This window comes from Hibiscus syriacus, unplaced genomic scaffold, assembly GCF_006381635.1.
Source record: "Hibiscus syriacus cultivar Baekdansim isolate YM2019G1 unplaced genomic scaffold, ASM638163v2 tig00110402_pilon, whole genome shotgun sequence".
NCBI classification, from domain to species: Eukaryota; Viridiplantae; Streptophyta; class Magnoliopsida; order Malvales; family Malvaceae; genus Hibiscus; species Hibiscus syriacus.
This window is the reverse complement of record NW_024062722.1, coordinates 157,270-175,499: the sequence shown is the minus strand read 5'-3', so window position 1 is coordinate 175,499 and position 18,230 is coordinate 157,270. Positions and strand designations below refer to the sequence as shown.

General features: G+C 34.4%; 2 protein-coding genes across 2 annotated transcripts; both read right to left on the bottom strand.

Annotated features, from left to right (window-relative positions):
- Positions 1–1,415: 1,415 nt before the first annotated feature.
- LOC120123626 (uncharacterized acetyltransferase At3g50280-like) lies at positions 1,416–2,813 on the bottom strand. Its single transcript, XM_039142474.1, has one exon. It carries the CDS (start codon positions 2,722–2,724, stop codon positions 1,417–1,419), a length of 1,308 nt encoding a protein of 435 aa, XP_038998405.1. The 5' UTR covers positions 2,725–2,813; the 3' UTR covers position 1,416.
- Positions 2,814–11,155: 8,342 nt separating this feature from the next.
- LOC120123653 (xyloglucan glycosyltransferase 4-like) lies at positions 11,156–13,530 on the bottom strand. Its single transcript, XM_039142495.1, has 4 exons — positions 12,746–13,530; positions 12,341–12,649; positions 11,856–12,260; positions 11,156–11,779 (listed from the first exon to the last, which is right to left on the bottom strand). The coding sequence occupies exons 1-4, from the start codon at positions 13,382–13,384 to the stop codon at positions 11,162–11,164; spliced, it is 1,971 nt and encodes a 656-aa protein (XP_038998426.1). The 5' UTR covers positions 13,385–13,530; the 3' UTR covers positions 11,156–11,161.
- Positions 13,531–18,230: the final 4,700 nt, after the last annotated feature.

Here is an 18,230-nt window from a genome sequence, read left to right as displayed (position 1 = left end):
AACAAAATGTTTAAAAGTATCGGTACTTATATAAAGTATCAAAACTTTAGCAGGAGTATCGATACTCCAGGGATATATCGATACTTTCAATATGTTTTGAGCAGTAAAGGCAATTTTTGAGCATTTTAGACTCAAGGTAGCCAACACTTTTGTAATTCTTCATATAAGATTACAAGTGAGAACATTAATGCTATTTTTCAAACGTAGAAACAAGTTAAAGATAGGAGAAATAAAACTAGCATTGTTTGAATGCTCGGGAAAACGAACATGACACCCGAGTTCCTTTAGAAAAGCTAGCAGAGTCGACAATATAGATACGATCTCGATATCCTTAGGTAAGGCTGAGGCCCTTCTGTCTAACTATGTTTGTTGAGGCCTTAACACTCTTTAGAAGAAAGGGTGGGTTAGTCAGGGGTATGGTTTCTGATGCTGAGAATTCCGGGGCCATATCCAGGGTAGACTAGAGGGGTATGTGAGCTCCGAGATGCAGAACCCTCAGTCGCACCATGATGTCTATCATAGCTTAGAGAGTGAGTATCCTAAAGCAGTTTTAAAGTAGACTAGCTTGGGCACAAGGTCCAACACTGAAGTAGTGGGCTAGTAGAACAGAACAGATAACAGATCAGATAGTAGACCTTATACCAGTAAACTTGATAGCTTGAGATTTTCAGTGATGCAGTTAGTATATTTTAGCCGTTAGTGTGGCGCTGAGCTAGTTAGCTCAGTCTTCAGATGTTTCCGTGGGTAGGTTGGTAGATCAAGCAGTTGGGAAACAGTAGATAGACCAAGGTCTAGACTAGTCCAGTGCAAATCAGATGCACGTCTCATTGTTTTTATTGGGCATGTATATTTGTAAACATTATTATCCAGTTGAGTCATAGATTCAGTCAAGTTGGTCTGTAATATTTTTTAAGTGTAAATATTTTATACTGGAGCTCCTCAATGAAAAGATTTTTATTATATTTCAGTTTATTTTATAGTTGGTTATAACGATCGTTTTAAAGCATGAGAAATTGAGTTTAAAGTTGGTTAGCCACTTCGATTATTCCATGTAGCACCTTAAATCGGTTGATTGTGTGTCGTACATGTCTAGGGTGTTACAATAGAGAAGTTAGAAATGTGTTAATTTACCTCTTAAACTGCTGAAAATGCTCAATGCTCAACCAAGTACCGGCTCAACACCATAGTTTCTCTAAAAAAACTTTCATTAGAAGAATCCTCTTGTTCCACCAATGCAAGCATCATAACATAAAGAAACTCAATGCAACATGCATGACAATATATAAATTTGATGATATATACATTAAAAATATTTAAATTTAGTTAGACATGTGAATTTTAGATAAATTAATAATTTAATCTTAAATTTTATTTAATTATTAAATTCTAGATAAAATATTAAGTTGACCACAAGAGTTAATTGGTCACAGTATCCATGAATTCTTCATCATTTGCAACAGCCTGCAATGTCTCTGGGGAAAGGCACATTTCAACATCAATACTTCCTGCTTCTGCTCCGGAAAACAACGTCAGCATTCCGTTCACCTTGTTCGATGACCCGCCCCGTATCGCGACCGGCTTTCCCCACCCGAAATCGTTACCATACATGTCGAATCGAGGGGAACTAATCGTGACCAGGGAGTCGACATGGCTTATAGTTACGAAATTCGGGCTTGCTGGCCAAGACTGTAACCAGTTCTTCAAACTTTCTCCGGTCACCGCGGCAATCATTCTATTCATTCGCCACGCCGTGTTGCCGATTCCTTGTTCCGTTAGCTCCTTCGGTTCCATAGTTAAAGATGTGTCCATAATTGCATTCCCGAAATAGTCGCCCGGAAGCTCCCGAAGCCTTTGCCTAGCACCGACTACGATAAGATATTTGGTCTCTTTGTTGGGATCGAAACTTCTGTTTCGGATAACAGATCGCCAAACATGAGACAACAGAGCTTGGAGAGACGAGATCTTGTCGGTTCCGATCTCGGCGTTCGCTTCCGCTTTGAGTTTCGCAATGGTTTCCTTTGAGAAATGGAAAATCCTTTCTCGTGTAGACGGTTGAACCATGTCCTCGTTGCATCGTTCGACATCGATGCAAGTCCGGGGAATACGAATCGGGATATCCATACCATCGGGAAACCAACGTCGGAAAACAGGGGGCTTCGATAAGTTAATCGAACCTCTAGAAATTTCGGACCACGAATTAAGGAAATGCCAGAACGACGTGCCGTCCGCCACGACATGATTCATGCTGCAACCGAGGAATATACCATCCACAAGATCAGTTACTTGTATCCCAAGTAAAGGGTTGTCGACACCCTCGTAGTTACGGACCCCGTTCAACGCGAAACACGAGTGTACAACAGACGGGACGTAACCGGTCTCAACGATGTCGGAAACGGTTACTCCATCGGCCGCAGCGTGCACAAACAAAGCACCGGCATCGTTGCAGTCCACGAAAAAGGAGATGGCGTCGTCTTCCTCGTGTCGGGTCGTCGCTAGGCGACCAGCCAGCGGCGGAAAATGGCGCAGAGCGTCCGAGAGAGAGGCTCTCAAGTGGCGGATCAGCGTGTCCTTGTCTTGCATAGGTGTGCCGAAAACGAATCCCTTTTGGATGTACCCTATTTGAAGGTGAAGAAGATCCCATGGGTTTAGCTCGATCCTCCCACATGATGCCTTGTTGTCTGCAACATGGACTGTACTAGTCGATATCGATCGCACGACCGCCATGTTTCTCTGGTAAGATCGAATTCGAGCAGAACCGAGCAGATGCAATGAACCAGACAACTGATGCAATAAACCAGAAACAGAATGTCTGAATTCGGACATACAAAGTTATAAGTGAGAGAGTTAAAAGAGATTCGAATACTTACAAGACTAAAAGAGCATCCAAAGTCGACCTTGACTTATGTGCAATAATGATTGGCGTTTTTCCCGATATATCACCCTTTTATTTTATTTTTCTCTGTCAGACACCGTTCATATTATATTTCTCGATCTAACACCATTTGTAGTAAGGCGCCTCATACATCGCGCTTTATGTTGATATGGCGCCACGTAGGGTAAGACGCGCCCCCTGCAACGCGAATTGCTAAATGTGTAAAAAATCCGGGTGTTAGTTTTGTAAATGATTTTAAATTGGTGTCTAATATGTAATTAATTTCTGTTAGGGTGATATTTGTGTAAAAACGCCAACTTTATCTATTTATTTATTTTTTATATTATTTTTAAATAATGTTTATTGACTTTTAAAATTAATTGTTTAAAAATATTAAAATAAATTTTTAATTACAACTGAGAGATTAAATGAATTATTATTATTTTTTAAAATAAATAAAAATGCAATAAAAAAGAATTAAAAATGAATAAAATTCAATAAAAACATAATGTAAAGCTAAAAAATATCACATCTTTATTTAAAATATTCTTTCTAATATTAATTTTAAAAAATATAAAATAAATATTAAATTTTAATTTTATTAAAAATGAATAAACATTATTAACTGTTGTTAAAAAATAATAATTAGTGAATAATAATTCATTTTATCCCTCAATTGTAATTAAAAGTTTATTTTAATATTTTTATATTTTTAAACAATTAATTTTAAAATACTCTATTCTCGAGACCTAAAGTCAAATTTATGATTGTTAAACAGTCATAGGTGTGGAAAGCTACAGGGATCGAATGAAAATTCAATCGTACAAAGTCAATAACTCAAAATTGTCTAATTGTTGTCTAAATATCAACTCAATTGTACCACGAATAAACATCCGATCAAAGAGTTGATCTTTTCTGCTCAATCTTCACAAAAAATGTTTTGTCTCGTCATTTTTCCCCGCGTATGAGCTCATTTCTTTTTATAACATTCATGCAAAAGAATACACGTAATGTGTAATTTCATACAAAAATCAAAATTTATCGAGTTATAAAATAATTTGCAAAAGAATATTTAAAAGTATTTTAAAATATGAATAATTTTATAAAAGTTTTATAACTATTATTTCTTTTACAAAATGATGATGATGATGATGATAAATATTTTATAATTTAAAAAATTATAAATTTTATATATTTTTGAAAAATTTATTAACTTTTAAAATTAATTGTTTAAAAATATAAAAATATTAAAATAAACTTTTAATTACAGTTGAGGGATCAAATGAATTATTATTCATTAATTATTATTTTTTTAACAACAGTTAATAATGTTTATTCATTTTTAATAAAATTAAAATTTAATATTTATTTTATATTTTTTAAAATTAATATTAGAAAGAATATTTTAAATAAAGATGTGATATTTTTTAGTTTTACATTATATTTTTATTGAATTTTATTCATTTTAATTCATTTTTATTGCATTTTTATTCATTTAAAAAATTAATAATAATTCATTTGATCTCTCAATTGTAATTAAAAGTTTATTTTAATATTTTAATATTTTTAAACAATTAATTTTAAAAGTTAATAAACATTATTAACTGTTGTTAAAAATAATATCAAAAATAAATAAATAGATAAAGTTGACGTTTTTACACAAATATCACCCTAAAATAAATTAATTACATATTAGGCACCAACTTAAAATTATTTACAAAACTAACATCCGGGTTTTTTACACATTTAGTAAGGCGCGTTGCAGGGGCGCGCCTTACCCCATGTGGCGTAAAGCACGGTGCAAGGGGACGCCTTACTGCAAAGGGTGTTAGATTGGGAAATATAGTCTGAACGGTGCCTGACAGGGAAAAATAAAATCAAAGGGTGATATATCGGGAAAAATGCCATAATGATTTGTGTAATAATAATTTTAGTTGGTGGGGTTCTTGCAATCCAAGTATTTGTGTAAAAATATCTTTTCTTGAGATCCGCTCTTTTTTTTGGGTAAATTACATGTTCAGTACATAAACTATCAATTTTGATCTTTTTTAACATTAAATTTTTTATTTTAAAAAAAAAATTATGCCTAACGTTTAGCTTTTGTTTCATTTTAGTATGTCATCGTTAAATATTTAACGACATTGTATTTTTTCTCCAAAACCATACATAACTATTAGTACATAAACTATTAGTTTTGATCCGTTTTAGTACTTAAACTTTCATTTTTTTTTCAAAATCATACATAAAGTTTAGTTTTTGTTTCATTTTAACACCCTGCCATCAAAAACTTTAGTTTTTGTTTCATTTTAGTACCATCGTTCGAAGTTTAACGTTGAATTTTGATTTTTTTTTAAGTTTAACTACTAAAATGGACCAAAACTGATATTTTAGCTTCTAAACGTATTATGTTTTTAACGACGGGGTACTAAAATGAAATGAAAACTAATATTAGGTATAATTTTAAAAATATTGAAAGTTTAGGTAATTAAAATAACCAAAATTGATAATTTAAGTACTAAATATGTAATTTACCATTGATTATATTGTGTGTGTATTATTTAAAAATTTATAATTTGGAAAGCATGAAGACTAAAATTAATCAAATTAATAAATTATACGTAGTTCAAGGACCAAATACGAAATTTGACAAAAATTATGATTCCAAACAAGCAACTTAAAATTTTAAACTTGGAGATATGGTTAAATTGTAAGGATTTAGAAATTAGAACCATCAGAGTGGAAAATATGAACAAATACCATTATCATATGAAAGATAAAAGATAAAAGATTTAATCTATGTATTTCAAATTTTATTGTTTTTATTATTGTTTTTTTTTTCAAATTTTGATACTTAATAGTAATAAAATGATCATCCTACTTTTATATTTAGCGACAAAATATAACCATATTTAGGGGTGTTCAAACGGTTAATTCGGCCACCGACCAAACCGAATTTTCATTAACCAAATTAATCAAACTTTTTTTTAACCGTTAACTGAACCAAACTTTTTCTGAAAATATTATCCGAACCGAACAAAGTTCGGTTATTTCGGCCTGTTAACCGAATTAACTGAATTTTTTTTATAATTTATTTAATTTGATTAATTTGAATATAATAACAATATTTTTTATTTGGGTTAAAATTTTAATTAGGTATTGATAATTTAACGAGTTTAGTGTGGTTAAAAAATAATTGAGTCTTAATTCTTAATTGAATTAGGTATTTTAGTTAATTAACCGATTTCGAACTGAATTAACCGTTAATCGAATATTGAAAAATGTTAATCGTTCCCCGACCGAACTAATTCGGTGGCCGACCGAATTAACCAAACTAATTCGGTTCGATCGATTAATTCGGTTAAAACTGAAAAATGAATACCCCTAACCATATTTAGTGAAAAATATTTTAATTTTTAAGTTTCATCCTCTTAAATACCCATTTTTATGTGTAATTGTGTTACAGAAAATGCAAACACACATGAAAAAAAATCCACGATATCCGAGATGTTGTTAAGTTTTTAACGACAAATAATTAAAATAAAATTTTAAATTAAATATTAGATATTTATATTTTAAAAAGTAGGTGACCAAAACAGAAAAAGTAATGATTAGATGACTAAACATGTAGTTACCCTAAAGAAAAGGGGTAAAATACACCATTCCTCAAAGCTTCACTCTCTCTTATTTCACACATTGTAATTTTAATTTTTTTCAATTTACTCATTAAACTTTTGAATTATTTATGTTTTGGTCATTATAAATTATTTTATTATTGTTTTGATATGATGTAATATTTTTATTATTATGTATTTAAAGTTATTTTTTATATTAAATAATAATGAAAAATATCATGTCATACCAAAATAATAATAAAATAATTTAGAGTGACAAAAACATATATAATTTCATAATTCAATAAATAAATTTAAAAAATTGAAAGTATAATGAGTAAAATAGAAGACAGAGAGAGTAAAGTTGAGTGAAGACTATTATAGGTTACCCTAAAATAAAATATAGAGGCTAATACAAAAATAAGTACCTAAATTATGCCCAAAATTGACATGTAGTGCTTAAAGATTTTTTTTTGTTAAAAAGAGGTAGCTATAATTTTTTCCGTTACATTTTTAAGTATCCACTGTTAAAAAAAATTGTTAAGTGACACATGTCACGTTTATATTTTCTGGCTTTTTTAAAAATAAAATATTATTTAAAATTATTTTTTAGAAAAAACTGAACAAGAAATATGACACTTAACGATTCTTTTAATATTAAACATCTAAAAATGTAACGAAAAAAACATTAAACACTTATTTCTAACGATTTTTTTTTAGAAATTAAAAGTCAATTTTGAATATCATTTATGCACTTATCTTTGTATTAAGCCAAATAGAGTAGGGATGGGTATAAGACTCGAACCCGACCCGACCAGGTCGGATTTATGCAAGAGAAAATGTACATTCTTTTATAATGAGGATCGCTATATTGAAAGCTTTATCATCAGTTCATTGCGATTCCGCTGTCTCGCAATTTAACTCGTCTAGAAATTAGCCTCAGCTTGTCACTATCCCTTAGGGAGTGTTTGGATCAAGGAATATGTGATTCTCATGGGAATGGAATCCACATTCCCATGTTTGGTTGGCCGGGAATCTCATTCCCGGTAATGTTTTATTACCAATAGTAGATTTTTTGAGGTATATTACCGGGAATGTCATTACCTCCATTTCCTTAGGTATTGTTGGATTATCGGCATTTTGGACTAAAATACCCTTGAATATTTTTTTTTCTTTCAAAAATATCCTTCTTCTGTCATTGAATAATAAAAATTCTACGAAGGTTAAATTACAAATTTATCCTTAAAATATTTTAGATTTACAAAAAAAATCTATAATTAAAATTTTATATGAAGTTCAGGGGTTAAAATAAAATTTTACCCTTTCATTAAACCTTTTTATATTTTCAATTTTGTAAAAAAATATATATAAATTTTATGAATTTAATTTTTTTAAAGAAAATATATAAATATTATATAAATATTTTCTAACTTGTTAAAAAAATAAATATATAATAAGGACAATTTTGTCAAATATACATTCAAATAATCTTTTATTCCTTTAACAAACACGGTAATCTTACATTCCTGCTCCCATCAGGAAGAAATAGAAAACTTCATGGATTCAGTTACACCGATGTAAGTATGTGTTAAGTATTACATTTTTTTGTAGTATGAATTATAAAAAAAAGTTGACAAATAATTGTAATAGGTTAATCGTAGGTTAATCTGTAATCGAACCGCTAATAATGGTTAATCATTAGCAGTTAACCGTTTCTTAATAGTTAAGTTACAATTAAAAAAATCTCATAATCGTTATAACAGTTAACCGACCGTTTAGACTAAACAGTACAGTTAACCGTACATGAACATCCAAATTAACCAACTAGTCGACTACGTAATAATTAACCGTGCTGGTTGTTGAAATTTAGCATGTAATGACTTTCTCGGCCACCAAACAAAGCAAGGTACCCATCACCTCATTCACTCACGATTTTCTGTTTTTGTTTAATGTTTAGGGTTTAGGGTTCTTCAATTTTTAAAGTGTTTCTTCTGTTTTGTTTTTGTTTTGTTTTTGTTAAAACTTTTACTTTTGGGACATTTGGGTCATTTCATGGTCGAATGCAAAATTTTATATTAGTATGTCAACTTAAGAACTTATATTAAAAATTTACGAGTGCAAAATATAAAATTTTATGTTAAAGTACACTGATGGTCTCCTGACTCTAAAATGTTGTTTTGTTGAGTCTCTGACTGTTAAAAGTTATAAAATGATCTTACTTTGTTGAATTGCTCAACTATTAAACATTATAAAATGGTCACCCGACTACTCATATGTTCAAAACTTGTCATTTTTCAGTAAAAAATTGGGGGTCGTCTTAGTTAAATGTTAACATGTTGACTAAGATACAATAGTCGTTTGAGATTCTTAGATCAAATTTTAGCAGATCTCAGTCAACAAATTAATGTTCAACTCAGATTGTTGTCAATTTTTAACAGAAAATGACGAGTTTAAAATACATAAATAGTTGATGACTATTTTATAAGTTTTAATAATCGGGGGGACTCAGTAAAATAGCACCCTATATGTAGAGGATCATTTTATAACTTTTAATAGTTAGAAGACTCAACAAAATAGACTTTAGTTACTTGTTGAAGACATATGTTGACACAAATATAAATTTAAATCGAAGAACAATAACGTGAAAGTGGATTATGTAATAAATCATCCTATCGGACCATGATCTGCCGTATGTAAGGCTCCGCCATTTGTGACTGATTTGATGCAAAAACGAAGAAGAGATAAAAGGAAGAAGAGAATAAAAGATGAAAAATGAAGGAATTTTTTATTTTATATAGATGTAAAAATGACATCGGAAATGACCATTCAGCTCAGTTGGTAGAGCACAAGGTTTTTAACTTTGAGGTCGTGGGATCGAGTCCCACGGAGGGCATTTCATAATTCGGAGGTCTCTTACGGAAGTTGCTCCCAACCTAGTGTTGGGAGCAACCTACTATCTTACCTCCCCTTTACCCATACATATGAAAGAAAGGGGCAACCATTTTAAAAACGACATCGTTTTTGATATAAATTTAATTTTTTTAAAATAACGTCGTTTTAATATTATGTGTCGTATCATAGCACTGTTAATTATTTAACGGTGGGTTGACCAAAACAGAAATAATGTCAAAGTTGAGTGAGTACCGTAATGTAACCAAGTCAAATTGACAGATTTTTCTTAGGTGGGTTCATCTTTGAACGTTCCACAACGAATACGTTGTCAAAGTGCTAAAATCAGGCCACAAACGGCGGAGCCATACATACGGCAGATCATGGTCCGATAGGATGATTTATTATATGATCCACATTCACATTATTGTTCTTCGATTTAAATTTATATTTGTGTCAACATATGTCTTCAACACGTAATTTTGACTATCAAAATTTATGAAATAGTTCTTTGATTATAGGGTATTGATTTGTTTAGTCCATCGATTATTAAAAGTTACAAAATAGTCACCAAATATTTATAAACTTATCATTTTCTGTTAAAAATTGACGATAGTATAAACTGAACGTTAACTTGTTGCTTGTGATTTGATAAAAATATGATCTCAAAATCTCATACGATTATCATATCTCAGTTAACGTGTTAACGTCTATCTCAGACTGTCATCAATTTTTTAACAAAGAGTCGAGTTTAGAACATATGAATAATCTAGTAGTCATTTTATAACTTTTAACAGTCGGGGCTCAACAAAACATCCTTTAAAAGTTACAAAATAGTCACCCAATTATTCATAAACTTATCATTTTCTATTAAAAATTGACGATAGTATAAGCTGAACGTTAACATGTTGATTGTGATTTGATAAAATATGATAGAAAAGAGTCGAGTTTGGAACATATGGATAATCGAGTAATCATTTTATAACTTTTAACAGTGGGGGACTCAACAAAGCAACATCCTTTAATTGAGAGATCATTTTATAACTTCTAATAATCAGTAACTACGTGAAGCAAATGTCTGCCTATCGGCTTAAATTAGTATGTGATGGTGTTAATACGTATCTTCAACATGAAACAAATGTGTTTTCTTTTTTGGTACTATTCGTATAAACTTTCAAAATATCGTTAAACAATAAATTAATTATATCGATTACGACGAAATTACTTCTAAAACAATAATATTTATCACGGTGCAAGAAAATTGGAGAATACTGAATAATAATGATATTAATAATTATTCATACACAGTTTACTTGTAGAAGTATACAATAAACTCAAGACATCATTGTCTCTCTCTCTCTCTCTCTCTCTAGCTTTCATCCATGGAAATCTATCCATACTCTGTATATGCACTGAAACAAACACTATAATTTGAAGAAGAAGAAAGAATTAAGGATAAATTACATATTTAGTACTTAAATTATTAATTTTAATCGGTTTCAGTACTTAAGCTTTTAATTTTTTTCAAAATCATACTTAAAGTTTAATTTTTATTTCGTTTTAGTACCCTATTCAAAACTTAACGCTAAGTTTTGATTTTTTTTGAAAGTTTAGGTACTAAAATAAGATAAAACTAGTATTTTAGGTATTAAACACGTTAAATTTTTAAGCGGGTACTAAAATGAAATGAAAACTAAACGTTATGTATGATTTTAAAAAATTGAAAGTTTAGATACTAAAACGGATCAAAACCGATAATTTAGGTACCAAGAATTAAAACATGTTCTTTTTAACTTATCTGTTCACCAATCAAATCCAATCCAACTACCAGAAATGTCAAGCCTTGAAACAGCAGGAAATAGAAATGAACCCCATGAGCAGATAACAAGCTTCTTGCAGCTGCTGTTAGCAGGAGAAGTGCCAATGCTAGCTCTTTCCTGTACAACTTGTTCCTCTTCTTCGACGGGGCGATTTCGTCGAGTTGTTTGAGTTTATTCAGCCCCGATTCGGAGTGTCTCCGAGTGATCTTCTCCTTCGATTCCCTTTCGGCTAAGGCAACCAAGTCGGATTCCGATGATCGCCCTGTTTTCTTCGTTACTACCCACTCGTAGGCGCTTCCGAGCTGGAACAGTCCCGAGATCATGGCGTTGAATTTCGTTACCGACATTGTGTTTTCGAAGAGGAGGTACGGGACCAGGAATGGGAACGATTTCGGGGACGGGAGGATGTTCAGGAGCGACATGAAGATCGGGACGTAACAGATGACCCACAGGGGAAGTTCTGCTTCTGGGATGAACATTGTCAAGGGGAGTATGATGCAGAACAATGTGAATGAGTAGAATGGGAGTATGAGCTTCCTCAGTAGGAAAAACAGGAAGATCAAGTTGGCCTTCTTCGATATCGGTATCTGCATCGATGAACACGAATCATTATAATCGAATCATATGTGCGTTTAACGGATTCAGTTCGGGAAGTGGTCGAACCTTGGATCTCACGATGGCTGGGAGACATAATCGGAACAGCTGCATCGGACCCGAATGCCAACGGTGCTGTTGTTTCTTGTAGGCCTCATAAGACTCCGGCAGTTCACAAAGCACTTTAACATCGTTGAGGAAGATGAATTTCCATCCATTTAAGTGCGCTCGGACCGCGATATCCATGTCCTCGACAGTCGTTCTCTCGAGCCAGCCACCAGAGTCCTCCAAGGCCTTGATCCTCCACACGCCCGCGGTCCCGTTGAATCCGAAGAAGTTCAGGAAAGCGCCGTTAACTTGCTGCTCGACTTCGAAATGGAAGCAGAGATTGATGTTTTGAAGCCTAGTGAGCAAATTCTCATCTTTATTCACAAATGACCAACGAGCCTGAACTAAACCAAGCTCGGGATCACCCTGCAATGCAGATCAACATCATTACATAAAATAAAACGAACTCGAAATCGAATCTTGTAAATCGGATTTTCATCGAATACCTTGAAGTGAGGCACGGTTTGCTTGAGGAAATCCGAGTTAGGCTGGAAATCTGCGTCGAAGATGGCGACGAATTCGTAGTCCTTCACGTAGTCACACGCCATCGCCGATTTAAGGTTGCCGGCTTTGTATCCGGTCCGGATCAATCGATGTCGGTAGATTATGTTCACCCCTTTCTCCCTCCATGAAGAAACTTCATCTTTGATCAAAAGCTGTAGATTTCCATCATCTGAATCATCCAGAACTTGAATTAGGATCCGATCTTTAGGCCAATCAAGTTGACAAGCAGCTGCAATCGATTGGGAGAAAACCTGGAGAAAAAACCAACAAGAATTACATCAAAAAACAGATAAAAAAACACCGAAAATGATTGAATTTGAAGGACTAAAAACACTGAAAATGCTCACTTCTCTTTCATTGCACATTGGGATTTGAACAAGAACCATAGGGAAACTCGAATCATCTTCAATGTCATCAGGATCTCCATTGATTCTGGGTTTCAAGTTCTTATATTTAATCCAGAAACAACCCAGACAAAGAACAAGGCGATCGAGGGACTGAATCAAGAAGAGAACGATGCAGAATTTGGACATGGTTAACACCAATGGAGCTACATAATCGACTCTAAACGACATCCATGAGATGTAACACCGTTGAAGGAGACCTTGAACCTCCCATGGCTGAATGATGCTCAAATTCCATTTCTTCAAATGGGCAACGATTTCCAGAACCAAAGCCGAAATCGAGATGAATAGGAACGCTTTGATGAATCTGTACAATCTCCTGCTTTTGGCTTCTTCTTCACTCGCATCGGACAATGAGATTCGTTTTTTGACCGATGAAAGTTTGGTTTTGAACGCCATTGGCAGCCACCAAAGACAAGCGAAAACTCGGTGAGCTTTGAGGAAGATGAACCAGGTGAACTGCTTGGGACTCACTGATTTCTGTTTCTCGAGTAGTAGAGTTGAAGAATCCGAGCCATTGATTTCCACTAAAGAGAACTTGTTCGGCTTCTCAATGGTGACCACAACCGAACTCGGAGCCATAACTCAGTTAGATTTCAAACAAAAGCACAAAAACCAGATCGAAATTCAGCAAAAGAATCAAAAACAAAAACTGGGTTTTCAATTCTGGGATCTGGGGAAGACGAAGAACCAAAAAAAATGTAAACTTCTATATTTTCACCATTGAAGGAGAGAGAAAATAAAAGGGGAAGATTTATGAACACTGATGAAACTTTCCAGTGAGGCACTAATAAAGGAGAACAAGAAAGCTCCTGTTTACTTGCATCTGTGGTTACATACAATTTTGAAGATCTAAAAAGAACCCTAAAAATTAAATTTTTAATTAAGAGAAACAACCCAGCTTAGTCAAAGAAGTTTCCATCCTTGAAAAAGAATAAGATTCATTGGACCAAATCCAGCTTTGACATGTGAGCAGTGTTCACAAGAATCCACTCATTACCTCAATCTCATGAAATGATTCAGTGAAAAAGCCAACAAAGATCCAAACTTTTATGAGTTCATCACAACTAGGTACAGCAAAACTGCACATCACCTTGATTGACTCACTGTTTTGGGATTTACCTCAATTGGTTTGTTTATCCAATTCAAATCTAAACTATTTACCTATGATTAAAGTACACTCGACTATTCATTATGTTTTAAATTTATTATTTTCGGTTAAATTTTTTATAATCAGAGATGTACGATAACATATTAACTGAGATATAATAAAATTTGATATCATAATCTCTAATGACTATCATATCTTAATCAATATATTAACGTCTAGTTAGAGATAGACCGAGGGGTGGGGCAATCGCCCCCTGAAAATTTAAAATTACCATATATTTTAAATTTTTTTCTATGTATTACCTATTGAAATCTATTTCGCCCCCTAGAATTTTAGTTCATCCCACTTAAGTTTAAATTTGTCCCCCAACATAAAATCATGCGTCCGTCCCTGTGTCCATCTCAGACGATCTTTAATTTTTTTAACAAAAACGGATGAGTTTGGAACATAATAAATAGTCTAGTGACCATTGTGTAACTTTTAATAGTCGATGGACTCAACAAAGCGACCCCCTATAGTTAAGAGATCATTTTGTAATAGAGAAAATCGCCTCAGTGACCAAAATTCCCATATAATATACGATTTTAACCAACTTTTTTCGGATTTGCCAAAATGACCAACAAAATCGCAATGCGATCGCTAATTCGCAACGCGATCTCCATTATCGCAAATTCGCGTTGCATTTCGCGTTGCGATGGTCTACAGTGTCGTTGCGATTTTCCCAATTCGCAATGCGAATAAGTAAATCGCAACGCGAATTGGGAAAATCGCAATGCGATACTGACTATCGCAATGCGATACTTACTATCGCAATGCGATAATACAAAATCGCAACGAGATACTGACTTTCGCAACGCGATTCTGACTTTCGCAACGCGATAATACATAATCGCAATACGATTTTCAAAGCGCCATTAGTATCCTGGCCAAATATTTTATTTTTAAATTCCAAACACGAATATTAATATATTGGAACACTGAACCGTCCACAGTATATCCCGTAATCGCAACTCATAACCTAAAACCTAAAATCACAACTCAGTCCCATCTCCATCTCTCACTCTCTCACCCATCTCCGACGAAATCCGTCCCCATCTCCGGCGAAATCCGTCTATCTCCTTCTCTCAGAGCCACCCTCACAATCAGAAATGGAAAATCAACCAAATCAACCAACGAGGGTTAGTTTTTTTAATTATTTTCTTTTTGAAATTTTTGCATTATTATTAGGTTTTTCATATTGAAATTGATGATAAGTTTACTGGTAATTTCAATAATAGATTAACCATTTCAATTAGATTGCTTATTAAATCAACCGAGAATCGCAACGAGAAATGCAAATCGCAACACGATTTTAGTTTCGCGTTGCGATAGTCATTTTCGTGTTGCGATTTTCATTTTCAGAAACTATTCTTCTTCTGCAAATTGAAACTTGAATGAATTGCATTACTTCAACCAAAAAACAAAGACAAATACGAAATTCACAGTGTTGCAAATTTAAGTTTGAAGAATAAACTACTACTCTTTATGTTTATTATTGTTTTTGGTATATCTTCACAGTGTAGTTTTTGGTATATCTAACTTAGTATGTTTATTGTTTTTGTAGAACTTTTATTCGGCTCAATTGACCTTAAGAAATAAAGTCAGCCTGGCCAAAACAATTGCGTCGAAGCTTTCACCTGCACAAAGAAAAATGTTTGAGGATACATGCTTCGGGCCATGGCTGAAAGTACAACATCCCGGTGGAGATGCGATGTTGACACACCTGTTTCTTCAAACCATGACTAGCGATCTACCAGAGACTATACAACGTCGTGATGAAGAGATATGGTTTGATTTTCCACCGGCGTATACGTGTTTTGGGCGGGAGGAGTTTTGCTTAATCACCGGTCTACGCTTCAAACACGATGATGTATGTCGGTACACTAGACACATTACCCACCCATCATGGCTATCCCGGGTTTTTCTTGAGCTGGAGAGGCCGAATCTACACGTAGAAGACCTGACAAGATTGTTGAATAAGAAAGATGGTTTTACTCGGATGGATGACGTCGACGTTGTCCGAGTATGCCTTCTAATTCTTTTGCATGCCGGCTTTTTAGGCAGAGAGGCAAGACAACCTATTCCAAATGATCTAATCAAATTGGTAGAAGACCTAAATGCGTGGAACCTGTTTCCGTGGGGCTCGTATTTATGGAAAGCTACATGGAATAAGTTATCGTCTGCCTTGGATGATCGAAAAAGTTTGCATGGCGATGGTTCCAAATACACTTTGACAGGCTTTATTTGGGCCTTTAAGGTAAGAATTTTTATATAATGTTTCCAAAATTATAAGTAATTATTTAACAATTACTAATGTTTGTTATTATATTGTTTGTAGATTTAGATATTTGAGGCCTTTCCCGCCATGAAGACATATGCAATAAAAACTTCAAATGATATTCCCAGGGCTATTTCCTGGAAGAGGAAACGGACCTTGCAATGGGAAGATTTACTACGGTATACGACAATAAATAATGTAAGTTAACATAAATACTATCATATGTTTATAAACAAGTTATTACTAGTACACGTTTAACTTTGTTTGAGCTTTTATATTGTTAGGAGGCCAACACTCCTCTACAGAGGCTGACACCCACGGAAGCTGAGCTTGCCACTGATTGGTGGCAAGCTAGTAAGCATTTTTTTGATGGAACGGTTGATGAGCAGCCTCCACTTCGGGAGCCATCACCTCGCCCAGAGTTATCACCTCACCCAGAGCCATCATCTGATCGACCCGACTATACACCTCCACAACGACAACCATCACCTATTCTGTCACATCATCGAGCCTCTTCTCCACCATCACCGCAAGATAGGCGACCGGCAAAGATGCCACGACGTTTATCTCCCTGTTCTCCACCTCCACCTCAACGGGATGAGTTAGGGGAGTTACGTGATGAGGTCAATGCCTTGCGTGAGGAGGTCGATACTTTACGCAAAGACGATGGTGCATGGCGTGTTGAGGTGTCTACATTACGTGGTGAGGTAGCCGCTCTACGTGAGATGGTAGCATCGTTGCAGAATGAGGTTTATACTCTACGCAACGAGGTAAGTTTAAGATTTTTCATACTCGTAATTCATTCGGTTGCTGCCAATACTGCTAAACTGTTTTTGTTAGTATTTGTTTTTGGTTTTGTTTTTGTCTTTTGGTTGAAGTAATGCAATCCATTCAAGTTTTAATTTGCAGAAGAAGAATAGTTTACTTTCGCAACACGAAAATGACTATCGCAACGCGGAAATGGCCATCGCAATGCGAAATGAAAATCGCAACGACAAAATCGCAATGCGAAATAAAATCGCAACGCGAAATGAAAATCGCAATGCGATTTGTGTTTCGCGTTGCGATTTTGTCGTTGCGATTTCATTTCGCATTGCGATTTTGTCGTTGCGATTTTCATTTCGTATTGCGATTTTGTCGTTGCGATTTTCATTTCGCATTGTGATAGCCATTTCCGCGTTGCGATAGTCATTTTCGCGTTGCGGTTTTAAGTTTCGTGTTGCAAAAGTAAACTATTCTTCTTCTGGAATGTTTATATATGTTGTCCTTTTAAATGTTTATATAAGTGCTTACTTCTGGAATGTTATCTGAGCATTTTGTGAACTATGATAGAATAATGACTTGGGTGAATACAATGCTAGTTTGAAACATATTTGTCTTTGTTTAATATCATGTATGTTTATTTACTGATTTATGTATTAATTTTTTTTAGCGGCCCGATAAGTTGGATGCTTTACGTCGGGTTTTCCTTGCACGACGGAGTTCACGCATCAGACGGCGTGGACGTGCTATTACGTCTCCGTTCACCCCAATGGTGCGAAGACTCCACAAGAAGAAGCCCGACTCACCTGTCATCCCTCAAGAGTCCCCTCCAATCGTTCAAGAGGCCCCTATCCTCCCTCAAGAGTCCCCCCCCACCGTTCAAGAGGCCACTGTCATCGTTGAAGAGGTCCCTCCCACCATTCCAGAGTCCGATTCACATGGGGTAATATATCGAAGTATTGAGAAACCCTCACCGGTTCTGGACATGATGGATGAGAGTTGGCTCTCGTATGAGTTACCGGCTAGTACCCTTCCGGTATCTGAAGTGGAGAGGAGACAACTACCGGAAACAATTGTGGATAATACCCTTTGGGCTAAGACCGCAGTTGATTTTTATCTACATGAGCGGAGCCAAGGGTGTTACACTGACATAAGCAAACTCAACGGTGAAATGTTTTTGTTGCTTGATCGGTCTTGGTGGGGTGTGCTATTAGGGGTTGAAGACAGTGGCTATTTCG